The following is a 17,364-nucleotide window of genomic DNA, read 5'->3' on the forward strand; positions in this document are numbered from 1 at the left end:
GGGGGGGGGGGGGGGGGTTCTGTGAAGTCTGTTCTGAAGTCAAAATTCTTCACTGTCGTGTCTTCAATCGAGGGCGTTGGGTTGAATTATGCCCTATTTCTGCCCTTGATTCATTGTTCTTGAAGATTTGTTTATGCCCGATAAGGAGAGAATAATTTTCTCGACCTTATAGTTCCGCATTGAGCTCTGGAAGTTTTGATTCAGCAGGATCTAGGTTTTTTGAGTGAATTTTTTTCCGGCTTTCATTGGGATTTGATGCATGCATGTTTCCGGCTACTCGTTTGGCTTCGAAATTCTTATGAATTGCTTAGCTATTATATACTCTTAATTTAAACTAGCTCAAATCCTGCTAGTAACCCACTTTCGCTCTAGATTTTGAACTGTTCATCTACTAATAAGGCGCTAAAAGAATATAGTTTTATCTCTACCCTTTACTGTTCGTTGCTGAGAACAGCTATTTATAATTATGCATTCAAGTGTGTCATGGTTTGCTGTCTTTGGATTTGCAGCAAGCTGCAGGGTACCTTTCTGAATTGGATCAATCACCGTCAGCTTCAATTTTGGAGTCGATGCAACCTTTTATCAATGCAGTTATCAAGCCGGAATTGCTTCAACACCAAGATAGAGATGTCAAACTTCTAGTTGCTACATGTATTTGTGAAATAACACGAATAACAGCACCTGAAGCTCCATATAGTGATGATGTTTTAAAGGTAATATTGGCGGATGGAATTGGATTGTGTACTTATCTGATTTATTAGTTAGACTATGCTGTGGTCTAACTAAGTACATCTGCTTGCAGGACATCTTTCACCTGATAGTGGGCACTTTTAGTGGATTGAATGATACTAATGGCCCTTCATTTGGTAGGAGAGTTGTCATTTTGGAGACACTTGCTAAATATAGGTCGTGTGTTGTAATGTTGGACCTTGATTGTGATGATCTGGTCAATGAAATGTTCAGCACGTTTCTTGCCGTTGCCAGGTTTGTATGACATATGTGCTCTATGTAAGTTATGTTGTTACCGTTGTTGGGTTTGGATACCTTTTCAAATTACGTCTGCAGTTTGGTACGGTTTTTGTTCTTGATTATAGCTGAGTACTGTACATTATTATATTGGTTGTTCACAATGAGTCTCAGTGTATATTAAGAAAAATTTTAAAAATACAAAGACTACAAAAATAATGGTGTACAAATTTACGGAATTGAATTGAGCTCAAACTTGAACCATACAGATTCCGTGATTAAAACACGTTATCAAAATTTCTCCTTAGTTCAACGATTCTTTTAAGATAGAAGCAACTGTGGTCAGGTGGCCTTGAACCCAATCTTGTCCCCGTTAAGAAAAACCTAGAGGACTAACCATCTCCCTTCTGCTTTGGGATTGACGACTTATTTCTACCACGGAGACCACAGATAATGCTAACATTTGTTGAGGTATTAAATACAGTGGAAGGATCTCCCCCATCCTATTTGCAACTTCAGAACATTTCACCTATTATCTGGAAGAGATGTGTGAGAAAATGTCTTGAGGAGGGTAATTGAAAAAGAGCACGGGGGTGTAGGTTAGTATTGAGAGACAGTTCGAGTGTAGTTAATGAGTTAGTAATAGGAGAGAGCAGATAAATAGGCTGAGGGAAAGGATGATAGTCCTTGTATTACGTGAGGATTGTATAGATGAGTTTGGAGCTTTTTGAAAGCTTCCTTTGTTAGCTTGTCCTTTCTCCGAGTTTAAAAATTTAAAGATAATTCTTCTTTGAAATGTCAATATTATTTGCAATTAGTCTTTGTTAGAGATTTAGCTTATGTGTTAAATTTTCTATTATTATCATTTCAAGATATCTTCTATGCACCTAATTATAATTGACCAACACAGGGAGGATCATCCTGAAAGTGTTATCTCATCGATGCAAACTATAATGGTTGTTCTCTTAGAGGAAAGTGAGGACATCAGAGAGGAGCTCTTATTTACTCTATTATCGACTTTAGGTCGCAATAAAAGTGTAAGTTTCCTTTTTACCAGGGCATGCAAATTTTCTTTTTGAATAAGTCGATACACTGTTACTGAAATGATGCTTCGTGATCAGAATGTTTCTTCGGCTGCAAGGAAGCTTGCTATGAATGTGATACAGAATTCTGCTGAAAAACTTGAAGCTGCTGTAAAACAGTTTATTGTAACTTCAATGTCAGGAGAAAACAAACCACCATACAATCTGATTGATTACCATGAAGTTATTTATGACATATATTGCTGCGCCCCGCAGATTCTATCTGGGATTGCTGCATACCTCATTGGAGAGTTACTGGTAAAGTCTGTTGGCGACTCTTGTTATTTCATTCGTCTGTTTGTTTCAGTGGTCTAATAAATTTGGAGTGAACGGGATGGCATGCTTTGAATCTCACTGCAAACTTGTAATTACAGTCTACTGGTGATTTTAGTTCTGTGATTCACTTGCCTAATCTGTTAGTGGCTATTCGAACATGATAACCATTACTTTTGTAGCAAATTTATCAGTGATCTCGTATGCGGAATTGTATATTAATTATTGTATTAGCTTAGTTGAGTATGATTGGGTTTTGTTTTGTTTTTTTTTATAGACGTTCTAGTTCCTCAATCATCTGAAGTTCACTCTTGTTCTCTCTCCTCCTCTCACTTTGTTCTGCCTTTTCGGCCCTCCCAAGATTTCGTACCTTTCAATGGTGTTTGATCTCCCTGTTTCTACAGGGAGTTTCGAGTATCCTGCATTTAGGTGCTTGGTTCAATACACGTTGTTGGAAGCAGGGTTTTACCATAAGTGCGGATGTAATAGAGTTAGAGTTTGGAAATATGGAAATGCAATACTGTCCTTACGAAGTTGAGCTGGGTTCTTTAGCATGGGTTTATTTTATGTTCAGAGATACCTTAGGCTCCCGTACATTGCAAAATTGTACCATACATATGAAAATCTGTTTTTGCAAATATGTGTTCAGCTCTTGAACAGATATGGCATTGTTTATAACAGCCGTGTTTCTTGTGTAAAAGAAATAAAGGAATAAAAAGAAAAGAGATAGCGGAAGGTATTGTTAATTCCATATGTTTAGTACGTACGCACATAAATATATATACTTTTTCTAGTAGGAAACTGATAACATTAAATATGTAGTGTAGATTATTGATTACTTTCAGTTTCTATTTCTAATCCGTCCTGAAAAATATCTGCAGACTGATCAGCTGGATACTCGTGTAAAGGCCGTTGGATTGGTTGGAGACCTGTTTTCTCTACCTGGCTCTTCTATATCTGAAGTTTTTCAGCCGGTTTTCTCAGAGTTTCTAAAAAGACTGACAGATAGGGTTGTTGAGGTTCGAATGTCTGTCCTGGTGCATGTGAAGAGCTGTCTACTATCCAATCCTCTTAGAGATGAAGCATCTGAAATCATTTGTAAGTGTTCTATGTTTACTTACTTTCTGTTCCTTTATTTATTTATTTCTTTTTTGATGGGTTGATTAGTGATTTAACCGTTGGTAACCTCGGCTGGTATCAATTTTGGTTTGGCCTTCTGTAGCTGCCCTTTCTGATCGGCTGTTGGACTTCGATGAAAATGTGCGGAAACAAGTTGTTTCTGTGATTTGTGATGTGGCATGTCTTTCCTTGAATGCAATTCCGCTTGATACTATAAAGCTCGTAGCTGAACGCCTTCGAGATAAATCTGTACGCATCCATCTTCTCTGATCTATTACTACTGTTTAAACTTACATAGTGAATATCATCATTCATGTCGAAATCCAATATTTCTTCCTATTCTCTGAATATCCAGCTACTTGTTAAAAAATATACAATGGAGAGGCTAGCTGAGATATACAAGGTCTATTCTGTGAAATCTTCTGCTGAATCAACCAATCCCGACGATTTCACGTGGATTCCTGGGAGGATTTTGAGATGCTTTTACGACAAGGATTTCAGGTCAGTCTAAGTGTACTTGTCTTAAATTGATAAACAAAAGTTTCTATCTGCGATGAGAAAATATTTTAACATCACTAGAGAAACTTGGTAGGTCAATATCCGTTCGTGCGTTTAACGTGTTTTACTCTCAATTCCGATAATTATAATGGCATGTTTAGGCTGTCGATATTGTTTCATGAGTATGAATATTAAATTTTTTAGATTAAAATGTCAGATAAAAAATGTCTGTGTTTGGATATGTAGAATAATTAAAGTCTGGGAGTTGAATGTCTGTGTTTGAATATGGAGAATAATTAATGTTTGTATTTATTTTGGAAGTTTTGTTCTTGGAATTTAAATAATATGTTTATGAACTAATCAAAATAACAATAAAAAAAGACTAGAAAAAATATGATTAGTATTGAACTTATATTAAAACAATTTAAAATTAACGTTTATTTATTTATATTTAATTATCAATGAAAATTTGTTATTATCACTCTCTCACATAATAAAATAATTATTAAATTATTATATAGGCTTTCCTGTGAAAAAAACAATTTAAAATTTTAGATTTAATTAATTAAAATATTTATATTAGATAATTAAGTAAAAATAAATAATAAATTAAAGCAATTGAATTTAATTTTTTTTACTAAGTAGAAAGAAATTAATGAGTAGTTTCTCTTTCCTTCCTCCTAGAAAACAATTAACTAAATATAAATTAATTAAAATGTTAATATTATTTTACATGATATAGTTAAAATAATGATTTTTAATGTATTATTTTTTTTAGAAAATAAAATTTAAATGTATTATTTACAATTTTATTAAGTCTAAGTAATGTATTCATAAAAATAATTATAATAAAATTAATTAATTAATTAGATTATAGTGTTGTTGTTAATCTCTTGTGTATAAAAATCTCACTTATATGGAGGTAGTTGAATGAGTTCTAAATTTTTGTAGATAAGAATATCTTGGGTTTTAAAAAGTGAAGACTAGTGAAACAATTTCTGATCTTAAATATCTGTCTGAAAACCATGGAAAAACACATGAAACAAACAGGTCCTAAGGGTTTTTAATAATTTTTTTTTTTGATAAAATCCCAAAGAATCCGTACTGTTCTCGCTCCTTTTGTCTTTTTTAAGGAACTATGATTTCATTTTTTGAATGAAATATACAAAAAGGAAGGGTGGGGTGGTCTACAAAAAACTTGTCCCTTGGGCAATGAGATTAGTAAGACTAATTCTGGAAGGGTATGAAGCTCTAAAAAGACCAAATCTATAAGTTGTCGAAGGATAGAGATTCCAAATGAAAGCCGAGTTAGCCCAAGAATCTTCTTCTCATCCCTGGAAGGACAGCCTGGGAAGGTGTAAGCTAAAAAGTCGGGAACATTGGCTAAAGAACCATTGCCCACCAAGAACTTCCAACATGAAAGTTCAGAAGCTATAAGAAAAGGAGCAGGATATAGAAAGATGGATTTGGGATTCAGTATTCCTTTTGCTAGACGCACCAGCTTGGATATAAACGAATGAGAGGCATGCTTGTTTGGAGATGCCCCCTGTGTTGATACCCCTATGGGTAAGCTCTCGAAGGAAAAAAAGGAAGATCTTTTTGGGACATCTGCCCCACCAAAATACTGTTAAATAAAGGATCCTGCTCGAAATCATGGCTGTTAGTTAGAGCACATTATTAAGATTTATCCGAGAAGTTCATGAATACGGGTCAGAACCATCTGTCAGACTCTTCCTTTATCGCCATGGAAGAGGGTGTATTCCAAACCTAAGAGATGGTTGCAATTATTCCGTCAGAAAGCTTGTAAAGTATGGGGAAGGAGATGCTAGAGGCCAACTTATTCCAATGGTCAGTCCAGAAGAAATTGTTCATACCATTGCCAATCTTCTTTTTAATCCTCTCATGAATTCTGCTGCTCAGCTTAGAGATGTAATGCCAAGGAGTTTTGGTTGAGCTTTATAAGAAGGGAACATTTAAATATGTTCATGGGACGAAGAATAGTACTTGGCATGCCCCAACTTGCACCAAAGGGTGAATATTTCATGGATAAACTTCGAAAACCTTTTGGCAAGAAGAGCTTTGTTCCTCTGGTTTATGTTGGCCATTACCAACCCCCCACAAGACCGGCTTCTGGGTGTTTCTCCAATTAACATTTTATAGACCACCCTCCATTTTGGGGCCTTCCCAAAAGAAGTTTTTCGGCCTTTTTCAGCCGATAAAACCACGTTGGTCGGCCTTCTTAAAGGACAAGTAATAGATAGACAGGTTAGACAGTGTGGCTTGAATTAGGTCCTTAACTAATCTTATAGACAAGTTATAATAACTATTGAATCATTTTCTTAATAACAATACTTGTCAAATTGTGATAGTTAATGAGATTGATTATTTATCTTTTCTCTGTTGCATGCTTCAAGCTCTTGCAGTAAAGTGTGTTCAATAGTTGTTTGAAGGAACTGCTTGCTATTTTATGATAGATAGGTTTCTTTTGTAACTTTTAGTTTTGGCTATTGGTGCCGTAAGCATTGATTTCCTACCATCCTCCCATGTATTGGAACTCCATTCTTTTTTGATTGGTGTTGTGTGAGTGAATGGATAAGCTTGATCTCAGGTTATTGATTTTTAGACTATGATTTGCAGATCTGAAATAATTGAATCTATTCTTTGTGGGTCACTTTTCCCATCTGAGTTTCCAGTAAAGGATAGAGTTAAACATTTGCTCCGAGTCTTCTCAACGTTTGACAAAATTGAACTCAAGGCTCTGGAGAAGATTCTGGAGCAAAAACAAAGGTATGCATTTTTCTGATCAAGAACCTTAAGTGAGTTTGTAAGCACCTCACAATCCTAAACAAGTAAATAACAGTTGGTTCACTGATTTCCATTGTGGGTTCTCGTTAATTTTGCAGGTTGCAGCAAGAGATGCAGAGGTACCTGTCTCTTAGGCAAATGAACCAGGTTTGTGAATATTCCATCTATGATGTTTATTTAGTAACAATGGGAAGAGTTAACGATTTTGATTGGTGAGCTGCAGGGTGGTGATGTTCCTGAGACCCAGAAGAAAATACTGTTCAGCTTTCGCATTATGTCTCGGTCATTTGCTGATTCTGCAAAATCTGAGGAAAATTTTCAGATTCTTGATCAATTGAAAGATGCCAATGTCTGGAGGATTTTGAGCAATCTTATTGATCCAAACACCAGCTTCCATCAAGCTTGCAACTTGCGGGTGAGAAACAAATTACTGTATAGGCATTTAAACATCTCAAACATCTCTCCCTTGTCAAGCATGGGAGTTTTTTGTCTGTGAATTGAACGTATATTAAGTCTCCATCTTTTATTTATTATTTAGTTCTTGAAGATCAATTGCTCCCTTTACCAAGTTTAAAGCCAAAACATTCTGGTTTTCTCAAAGGAGATTCGGGAGTGAATTAAGTTTTATGTCTGTTGAGCTTCAATTGCTAAAGAGTGCAGAAATTGCCCTCCATGTCTGAGTAGATAGTCGGCAGTCGTACCAGAAGATACCACAATAACTACACTATAATCCTTTTTTCCCTAAATAACTTCAAAGTGCTTGTTTCTGTAGCCTCTATGAAGTTTTGAATTACATATTGATTTTCAATGAGAAAACAAGTTGAACAAAATGCATGGAAAAAGCCTGCGGAAAACCTTTCCAAGTGGTACAACTCAAAACAATCATGATTAGAAGAGTCCTTGTATAAGGCATAAACACAATTCTTAACTAATTTCCATCCTTCTTATTGCCAATGTTATACTGATTTACTAATCCATCTGAGAAGATTGCATTTGTGGTTGGGGTGTAGTTGTTTATTTTGATACTAAAAATTTCATCTACCTCTGTAGATATTATGAGGAAGCTGCATTTGCTTTAGATTTCGAAGAAAGATTTGTAATGTGACGTTTTTGTTTTTGATGCTTTCAGGATGAGTTGCTTAAAATACTGGGCGAAAAACACCGCTTGTATGATTTTCTGAACTCATTATCTTTGAAGTGTTCCTATTTACTATTCAACAAGGAACATGTAAAAGAAATCCTTCAGGAAGTGGAGATTCAAAAATCTTCTGGCAGCATGCAGGACATTAAATCATCTATGACTATGTTAGTGGTAAAAACCTGTCATCTCTTAATCTTTCATCTTTATATGAAGTAATCTCAGTGATGCTATTGTCTACTCTCTTGTACTATAGCCTACCTTTCCGACGATTTTGCACGTTGTGATTTGTGTTTAAGGCATCAGCACAATGATCTGTGTTTTTGCTTTTGGGTGACTTTGTTTATTAGTAATGAATGTATATAAGAATGGCTGTATAGCTAAAACATAATGTGATGTCAATTGATAATGCTTAGCTATCTGCTTGAACAAGTTGCAACATTTTGTACTTCCAATATGTCAAAGTTTATGTGCTTAATCTTATCTACCTGCCTAAAAAAATAAAGATTAACTTTCTCCCGGATATTCTTTTCACAGATTCTTGCACGCTTCAGTCCTATGTTATTCAGTGGGTCTGAGGAGGTGCTAATCAATTTTCTTAAAGATGACAACGAGATAATAAAAGAAGGAATTCTGCATGTTTTAGCAAAAGCTGGTGGTACAATCCGTGAACAATTGGCCGTCTCATCAAGGTATAGCTGAAGAATTTTCCATATTAGAAATTTAGAACTTGGTTATTGAATATTTGTATTACCGATCTTCCTGTCATTTATTTCCAGCTCCATAGACCTTATATTAGAGCGGCTGTGCTTAGAAGGCACTAGAAGACAGGCCAAGTATGCTGTACATGCGTTGGCTGCTATAACAAAAGACGACGGGCTAAAATCACTTTCTGTTCTGTACAAGGTTTGTTTCAACGTTTTCATGAACAAACTTGTAATCATTTTCAAAACGAATGTTCTCGTGACGTCATTATGGTCCTTACATGATTCAAAACTTCTTAAATTTTTTTAGAGGCTTGTGGATATGCTTGAGGAGAAGACTCATTTGCCTGCTGTACTTCAGTCCCTGGGATGTATAGCTCAGACAGCAATGCCTGTTTTCGAAACCAGAGAGAACGAAATTGAAGAGTTTATTAAAAACCAGATTCTTAAATGTGATTCTGTGAGTTTCCATCACGGGTTCTCTGTGTTATTCCTTGTGTATGACTTGATGATAGTTAGGTTCATGATTGCTAATGCTTCTATTTCAGGATGTGGAAGATGATGCAAAAACATCTTGGGAGAACAGAAGTGAGCCGTGCTTGTTAAAGGTTGGGCACATTCGGTTGTTTCTTTCTCCCCTCCTCTCTCACACACACATTTGTTTCAACAGAAAATAATTAATGATGTCCATTGAAGATTCACAAGATAACATAAACTTTTGATATTTGGTTCTGAGAAACAGATATTCGCCATGAAGACATTGGTCAAGAGCTACTTACCTGTTAAGGATGCTCACCTCCGTCTTGGAATCAATAATCTTCTAGAGATCCTTGGTAACATGCTTGCCCATGGAGAAATATCCCAAGATATAAAATCAAGGTAACCATATCAATATCGGAATACTTCTTATTAATATTGCAGTTTATGAGTGTTTTGTGTAACAAGCATTTGTTGTACGAGGCATGAAAGTTGCTAAAGTCTTTCCGTTTTACAGTTCAGTTGACAAAGCCCATTTAAGACTTGCAGCTGCAAAGGCAATTCTTCGACTATCGAAGCAATGGGATGATAAGATACCGATTACTACTTTTCACTTAACCTTAAAAATACCAGAGGCAAGTCCACATAAAAGTTTGTGCTCATATTTTATCTTCTTAACCTCTCATATAAGGCAGTATGAAACTTATTCTTGGCATTATCATTTTGAAGAAGTAGTTTATTTGTGAATGCAAGATTAATTGGGGCTTTTGCATGTTTTGGTGTCTTGTAGATCACGTTTCCTCAAGCTGGGAAAGTATTCTTGAGCAAAGTTCATCAATACATCAAGGACAGAATGTTGGATGCAAAATACGCATGTGCATTCTTATTTAACATAAATGGTTCCAATCCATCTGAGTTCGATGAGGTAATTACACTAGATTTGATAGGAACTGATTGGCATTTCAATTATTTCTTTTGATAATTTCATGTACAATTTGAATTAACAGGAGAAACAAAATCTGGCTGATATTATTCAAATGCATCACCAAGCGAAGGCACGTCAACTGTCAATGCAATCCGAAGCCAATCCAATGGCAGCTTATCCCGAATACATAATACCATACTTGGTTCATGCCCTTGCTCATCATTCGTGTCCAGATGTTGATGAATGCAAGGATGTCAAAGCATATGAATTAGTATATAGGCAAGAATATCCCACAATATCGCTTATATTTATTCTGGAGATATAGTTATATTAGAAAAGCCAATAGCTTAACGAGAAATATATATTTCAAAAAGGGAAAGGTTGCACCATCTTGAGACCAAAACGATATTTAATTTTAATAACTCTTGAGAAAAGAGCCTTATTTGGGAAGATTCTATACTCATTAACATTTTCGATAATCATCTTTTTTTGAACTTCAGGCGATTGCACCTGATTCTTTCTCTACTAGTGCATAAAGATGAAGATGTCAAGTTAGAGGCTAATATCGCCAAGGAGAAGGAAAATATATCTACCATATTTTCCATCTTTCATTGTATTAAAAATAGTGAAGACGTAGTTGATGCAGCGAAGTCGAAGGTTAGAAGACAGTAATATCTTGTTGGCTTCTATTCGCCCATTCTATTTTATTTTCTTTTAAGATTCTTAACCCAAGAGGGCTGCAACAACTACATTTGATAATTTTAATCATTGGATTCTCAGATTTCATATGCAATTTGTGATCTTGGATTGTCAATTGTTAAGAGATTGGCCCTGAAAGAGGACGATTTACAAGACCTGACTGTACCAATTTCTCTGCCTCCCATATTGTACAAATTGAAGGAGAAGAAAGGAGATGATTCTGTGGTAAGTTAACACTAATTTGGTTTAATAGGTACTTTACTCAACAAGTTTGCATAGATCTCTTATATTTGACTTCTGTTTTGTTTCGCTTGCTCTGAGCCGTTCTTTTATACAGGCGCCTCCTATACATGTCAAGCTGGTTCTTTTCTTTTTTTAATTATTTAGTAAAGTTACACATGCTAGTAGATGCAAAATGTTTATTTATTTATTCATATAACAAGTGCAAGTATTTGTTTCGGAAAATTTATATAATTGATAGTTTGAATTAAATGAAAACGAACTAAATTGTTAACTTGTGAAGATTATCAATTGCAGATTGTGGATAAAAACGTTATAAGATGTTTCTTCCAACATTTTCCTTTAGTTTTGTAATGATATTGAGAGCTGGGAATCAGTAAATTTTAGAATCAGTCATGGTTATAATGCTGGTAGAGGAACGAGTGCCAGCGAGAGGGACGAAACATTCCTTTTAAGGGTGTGGAAACCTCTCTCTAGCAGACACGTTTTAAAAAACTTGAGGGGAAGCTCGGAAGAGAAAACCCAAAGAGGACAGTATCCGCTAGCGGTGGGCTTGGGCCGTTACACTAGGAATCCAAGTTGGATCCTAAAGTGTAACCTCCTCTCTTCTAAATAGAAGTGGAAGCATTATATTTGGTTCATGCATCATGGTTTGGTGCTTGTCTTCTACTGATATGATTGTATGTCTTTGACAGGCTGGTCAAACTGAAGGTGAAGCACAAACGTGGTTGGTTGAGGAAAATGTTTTGGCTCACTTTGAGTCACTCAAGTTAGAATCAAATGAGGTTGTATGTTCTATTACCATGAGTGGTTGTATGTATGACTGCATCATATTTTATATTTGAACTTCCTAAATCCTAACATTATTTTTATCAAATCAGATTTCTAAAGAAGCTGCTGCAGATGAGGTTCAGAATAAAGATGAAAAAGATGGAAATGATGTGCCTCTAGGAAAAATGCTGAAAGGTATAAAGTCATACGGATCAAGGGAAAAAAAAGATAAAAAGGACAAAAAGGTCAAGAAGAAACCGATTGAAAAGAAAAATGCTGAAAACGACGTTGATATCTTGACAATGGTGAGGGAAATAAATTTTACTACCAGCGAACTTAAACCGAGCAACGGTCATGAAGATTTTCTTGGTAAGGGAATGAATGTGGATTCACCTGCAAAGAGCAAAAAAAGGAAACCTAGTGATGCAACTTCTGCTCCAATTCCCAAACACAAGCGGTCATCATCTAATCAAAGTCGTTCTAGACCCAAAAGTACTTCAAAGGGACGTGCACCTGGTTCAGGAAATACCTTACTTCAAGGAGAAGTTTCTCCACTAGAGTCAAGTGAAATCGACATGGGGAATAACCATGATTCAGATGATGATGTATCCAAGGAGAAGGAGATTGGTGGAAGTGGCGAGTCGGATTTATTGGTCTCATGTTTGAAAAAGCCTACAGGTTCTTCCAAAACTAAAGCTAAAGGCTCAGGCACGAGTCATTATGATGAGGAAAATGACCTTGAAGATTCAAGTGACCTTGATGTTAAGGTGGCATCTTAACTATGTCTTCTTCATCCCTTCCCCCCTTTTTATATGTAGACATTGCGAGTATCGGGAGTTGCTTACGCACATCATTCCTTCTATTTAACTTGCAGCATTCTAGTGTTCTGAAGAAGGTTGATAAGAACAACACGAGTAACTTGAAATCCAAATCCTCAAGTGGTGGGGCTGTGAAGAAGAGGAAACGAAGAAGTATTGCCGGATTAGCAAAGGTATGCTGATAGTGATATGTGCGTTAATCTAACTATGGCGTCTACTTAATGTGCTCAAGTATGTAGTATGCAGAACTAATCCAAAGTTCATCTGTTGATACAAAAGTGAACCTTCAACCTAATCTAGTATTAATATCCATTCTTATGATTGTGTTACGTTATTAAATCCTTTCCAAATTTATTGTCTTGCTAAAATTATATGGTGCCCTAACTGATACAGTTCTTAAATGTAGTGTCAGTTCAAGTATGGTGAAAATGATATTGAAGACTTAAGTGGATGCAGAATTAAAGTTTGGTGGCCCATGGATAAACAGTGAGTATCTACCTTATTTGTCAAATGTAGATAGTTTCTTCGCTCTTGTTTTCTTTAAGAAGCAATGTTCGAAAAAATTTCCGTCACGCCTAGTTTACAGTTGCACTTCATTCTTGAATATATGAAACTTCAATGTTCATGTACCTTACCAAGTATCTGACTCTTCGGTGCCTCTTGAAAAATCTCCGGTGGGCTCACTTTTGTTTGAAACGTCTGCCTTTAACGTGACGAGTAACTTGCCCAAACAATTAAATGAAATGTGCTGTGGTAGTGTTGGGTAAAGTTTTGCGTTCACGGACACACACATTCGCTCACCATTATTACTTTGTTGAATATTATGTATATACTTTTTTGAAATCTCTCTAGCACGATGTTGGGATTGACCAATTATCACTTAAGTTAACGAATTATTATTAGGAGGAAATGAAAAAACAAATTAGTTTTCAAGTCTTTAATTTTGATGTTTTTGTATTCCTTTGATGATTGATACTAATTATATTATTATCACCATCTCTCATATGTGTATCATTTTAAAAATTTTCAGATTCTATAAAGGCACAGTGAAATCTTATGATCCAATAAATAGGAAACACGTGGTAGGCTGCGCCATCTTACCCTCTCATTTCCCTGATTTCTTTTGATTCTTGGTGGTTGACAAAGCCAATTATTTGTTGTTCAACTCCTGGCAAAGTTCCTTATATTTTTTCAACGATTTTAATATACAAGATACTATATGATGATGGAGATGTTGAAGTTCTCAAACTCGAGAAGGAGCGATGGGAGGTCATTGACAGTGATCACAAGACTTCAAAGGTATGTGAACTGTAGCCCATCTCCTTCATATTGCCTCAAATTGTTTGACAGGTTCTTATGAGTTTTCCATTTTGTAATTTACAGAAACTAAAGCTGTCCAGGAGTCTTCCTTCCCTCGAAGTGTAAGTTCTATCTCTTAGAAGTCTATTTCATTTTATTTTTATGAGACCACATTCAGATGCATATGTAAAATGCTGTGTTTAATTGGGCTTCCAAGAATGGATTTCGCGTCAGTTATTATTGCAAACACTGCAATAACCTTTTCCCCCCACAAGAACATTGTATTAACGAGGAGGATTGCGAAAGGAATCCAAGCCCCACCTCCTCCCCTTCCCTTGGCTCCGATGCTAATGCCGATGGCGGTCTCCAATCACCCCCCCAAAAAAAAAATCATTTCTAGCCTTCTGCCATCATCTATTCGGTCTCAGAGCTTTTTGTTTCTTTGTCTTCATTAATTATTATGTGCTGGCAACCCTTTATGGTATTTTTGTCTCTTACTCGACTGATTTTTGGTGTTCGTTTTCTTTTCTTTGTGTTGGCAATATTTTTGAGGTAGTCATGGAGGTGAGAAGTTGCAAGTTCTGAAATCTTTTTACTATTTGGTTTGAGAAGAATGTGTTTTTTAGTGGAAGACTTAGCTTCCAATAAGGTAATCTCTCTCTCATCTTCGCATCTGGTTTGGCTAGAGCGTTCTTTGATGTGTGCCCAATTGCCTCTGGTTCAATTCAATTAGTAAAAGTCTGGTCTACTTCAAGTTGGTTCCTGCAATGTGTTGTTCGCGTTATAGTAAATACACTTAAGGCATAAGGTGCTTTAATGGCCATCCCTTTATCTAATGGCAAGTTTACTTGGTCTCGGTTGGGAGATGATGGCAGTCGATCGTTAATCGACAGAATTTTGGTTAATAATGAGTAGGATGATCATTTTAACAATTCAAGAGCTTCAAGGCAGGTTCGTACATTTTCTGACCATTTTCCCATTCTTGAGGCTGGTGGTTATACTTGGGGTCCATCCCCTCTTCATTTTTTGAATTCTTGGTCGAATTGAAGTGATTGTTTTATGCTTATGGAGAACCCTCTTTCTGAAAATTGTTCGTATGGAGAACTCTCTTTTCAATGTGCAGTGGGTTCTTTTTTCTTTTCCAAATTTAGTTAAGAGAACGTTCTTCAGCTTCTTATTGGTCCTCTGCTTCGAGAGTCAGGACCAAGGTTTTTATGGGATTAAAGGGATTACAGGACTAGATGGAAGGAATAAAGGGTCCAAATATCTCCAGCACTTCTAGGAGCACACACTGACAATGACTAGGGATGATTAAGAATTTTGCTTCCGAATCCTTATCTCGAGTATTGATTCTTTGGAGATATACGAGAAAATTTGACTGTCTGGGATATTAGATTTTCATGAGGATTGGTAACATCGAAAGCAGGTTTCGAATTCTGATGGTTGAAAATTGCATCAAATCAAAATCTTTCTGAAGTCCAGAGTCCTAGACCTCACTGAGGTTCACACGAGTTCACCTTATCAACTAGCATAGCCTGCTCAGAACTTCCTAGTCAAATAAGGGTCTTCTGGAATTCAAACTCTGAAGCTGAAAAGAGCTCCTCCGTTGGCTAATCCACAAGGTCATAAAGTCACGGAATCGTAGCAAAACCAGCTACTTTTTAACCGAGGAATCTCGAAAATTAGATTCCCTCATCATTTCCCACTTTGCCCATTTTGCATCAAACGGTTCAAACGAAGAGAACGAAGTCTTGCTGTAAATGACCATGTGTTTTGTTTGAGATGCTAATCTGTTGGTCATCACAAAGTGATTCTGGCATTCACCCTCCCCCCACTTTTGCACTATATAACGTCATTTTGTCCATGTTTTTTTTAAAAAAATTCCTTTGCAGTACTCTTGGCTGGAAGAGTAAAGATTCAGGTGGTTCACGTTCAATCAAGAAACCATTCAAAATGTAAGTAACTCACGCTAGCAATATTGCATCTTTTCTATTTGTTTCATAGCACTTTAATGAAGTTGTACTGTGTTCCAGAACAAAAGGAAAAAGGACACCAAAGAAAAATTTAAAGCATGGTCAAAATGGTACATCAAAGTCGAAAATTTCAGATTCTGGCGTGAAAAAAGGGAGTTCAGACATTTCAAATCCTGGAATTTTCAAAAGCTCTAATGTATATGACGAAATGGACTCAGGTAAAACATGTTTTCATTTCCATGAGCTTGAAATTCTGGCGTGAAGTTCTTACCTGAAAGAAAGTTGTTCATGCTTTGTATAAGAAGGATTGATTTTTTGGTTCTGAGAGTTCATTGTTCCAGGTGATTCTGAAGGAGAGCGTGCACAGACTCTCGCCAAGGAGTTCACGGACCGGGAGGACTCCGATAGGGAAATCAAGTCTGACTCAAAAGGAGGTGAAGGAGATCATCATATTGCGGAATCTGATGAAGAGATGCCTGATGTTGATGATGCAGAAGAGAAGCCGGATGCTGATGAACTTGATGAGGATCCTGAGAGTCTTGAGAAACATGCTGACAATGCAAGAGGAGGTAAGGCTCATAAAGAAGACAGGGAAGTCAACGAATCAAGTTCAAGAGAGAACATTGATGACGACAACGACTCCGATTCTGGAAAGAATCAAGGGACTGTAGTCGAACAAAGTAGTCCTGGAGGGGAGCAGAAAGGCGAGGAAGACGAACTTTCTGATGACGAGCCTCTGGTAAGTCATAACTAACCAGCCTTACAATAACCAAATGAATCTTCAAAAGCTTATATCACCGTTTTTTATCGATTACAGAGCAAATGGAAGCATCGAGCAGGAAAACGAGGCTTGAGATGAAACAGGGATAAAGTTGGTCCGGTCACCTAGTATAGTTGTCCAATAATTTCGAATCGGATTCCAAATGAGCTGCTGACGGTTTCAGTTAAGAACAAATGTGACAGATCACAGCAGCTAAATGTAGAATGTAACATAGCAGTCACAGTTTCTGACGTTTAGGGGACGGAAGTGTGAACTAATTAGCTTTTGCAGTAGGAGATAGATGATTAGGTCTCTTGCATATATTCGTATGATACCTTTTCTTTGCTGCCTTTATATGACCTTTGTGATTGATATGTTAAAAAGTGGCACATGTATAGTTTGAGTATACATGTTACAATATATAATGCATTCATGGTTGTTTCAATCTCTAGTACAAGAATGGTCATTTTCCCCTTCTCCTCACTCCTTTGGTTGGTTTTCTGTTTTATCTAGCAGAAAGAAAAGAGAAAAGGAAAGAACTGCCTTTTAACAGTGTTATCTAGTAGGGATTTGCCAAATAGGATTTTCTCACGTGCGTGATATGCACGCATGGAAGCGTATGTAAGACTTTTTTCGTGTGTTTGAGAGTTAGGTTGGCTAGACAATGACCTAGGTCAGGATCGTGAACAATAGTCAGAGGAGAAAGATTCGATGAGTTAGGACAGAGCAACCTGGAGCTAGAAGTCCGTACTAAGCCACCTAACTGCCCTAGGAATCTAAAAGACTTCTTCAGGTGAAGTTTAAATTATGGATTACG

At 36.5% G+C, this 17,364-nt stretch overlaps 1 protein-coding gene across 2 annotated transcripts in view; it reads left to right on the plus strand.

Annotated features, from left to right (window-relative positions):
- Nucleotides 1–16,998, plus strand: part of LOC111432606 (sister chromatid cohesion protein PDS5 homolog A-like) — an 18,234-nt gene extending 1,236 nt beyond the window's left edge. Inside the window, exons 2-33 of one of the 2 annotated variants that reach the window (XM_023069548.1) lie at nt 510–713; nt 803–984; nt 1,877–2,003; nt 2,088–2,306; nt 3,203–3,419; nt 3,544–3,689; nt 3,796–3,941; nt 6,576–6,725; nt 6,842–6,890; nt 6,967–7,158; nt 7,873–8,055; nt 8,419–8,573; nt 8,661–8,787; nt 8,896–9,045; nt 9,134–9,193; nt 9,328–9,464; nt 9,580–9,697; nt 9,853–9,987; nt 10,070–10,266; nt 10,488–10,644; nt 10,768–10,911; nt 11,622–11,711; nt 11,808–12,464; nt 12,572–12,688; nt 12,928–13,001; nt 13,546–13,597; nt 13,728–13,814; nt 13,899–13,936; nt 15,707–15,769; nt 15,848–16,005; nt 16,129–16,526; nt 16,605–16,998. In XM_023069548.1, the coding sequence (XP_022925316.1) occupies nt 510–713; nt 803–984; nt 1,877–2,003; nt 2,088–2,306; nt 3,203–3,419; nt 3,544–3,689; nt 3,796–3,941; nt 6,576–6,725; nt 6,842–6,890; nt 6,967–7,158; nt 7,873–8,055; nt 8,419–8,573; nt 8,661–8,787; nt 8,896–9,045; nt 9,134–9,193; nt 9,328–9,464; nt 9,580–9,697; nt 9,853–9,987; nt 10,070–10,266; nt 10,488–10,644; nt 10,768–10,911; nt 11,622–11,711; nt 11,808–12,464; nt 12,572–12,688; nt 12,928–13,001; nt 13,546–13,597; nt 13,728–13,814; nt 13,899–13,936; nt 15,707–15,769; nt 15,848–16,005; nt 16,129–16,526; nt 16,605–16,646 (4,971 nt within the window). In that variant the 3' untranslated portion in view covers nt 16,647–16,998. Of the gene's footprint in view, nt 1–509; nt 714–802; nt 985–1,876; nt 2,004–2,087; nt 2,307–3,202; nt 3,420–3,543; nt 3,690–3,795; nt 3,942–6,575; nt 6,726–6,841; nt 6,891–6,966; nt 7,159–7,872; nt 8,056–8,418; nt 8,574–8,660; nt 8,788–8,895; nt 9,046–9,133; nt 9,194–9,327; nt 9,465–9,579; nt 9,698–9,852; nt 9,988–10,069; nt 10,267–10,487; nt 10,645–10,767; nt 10,912–11,621; nt 11,712–11,807; nt 12,465–12,571; nt 12,689–12,921; nt 13,002–13,545; nt 13,598–13,727; nt 13,815–13,898; nt 13,937–15,706; nt 15,770–15,847; nt 16,006–16,128; nt 16,527–16,604 lie in introns of both variants that reach the window. The other variant, XM_023069547.1, reaches the window with a different exon arrangement.
- The last annotated feature ends 366 nt before the right edge of the window (nt 16,999–17,364 follow it).

This window comes from Cucurbita moschata, unplaced genomic scaffold (assembly GCF_002738365.1).
Source record: "Cucurbita moschata cultivar Rifu unplaced genomic scaffold, Cmos_1.0 Cmo_Scf00039, whole genome shotgun sequence".
NCBI classification, from domain to species: domain Eukaryota; kingdom Viridiplantae; phylum Streptophyta; class Magnoliopsida; order Cucurbitales; family Cucurbitaceae; genus Cucurbita; species Cucurbita moschata.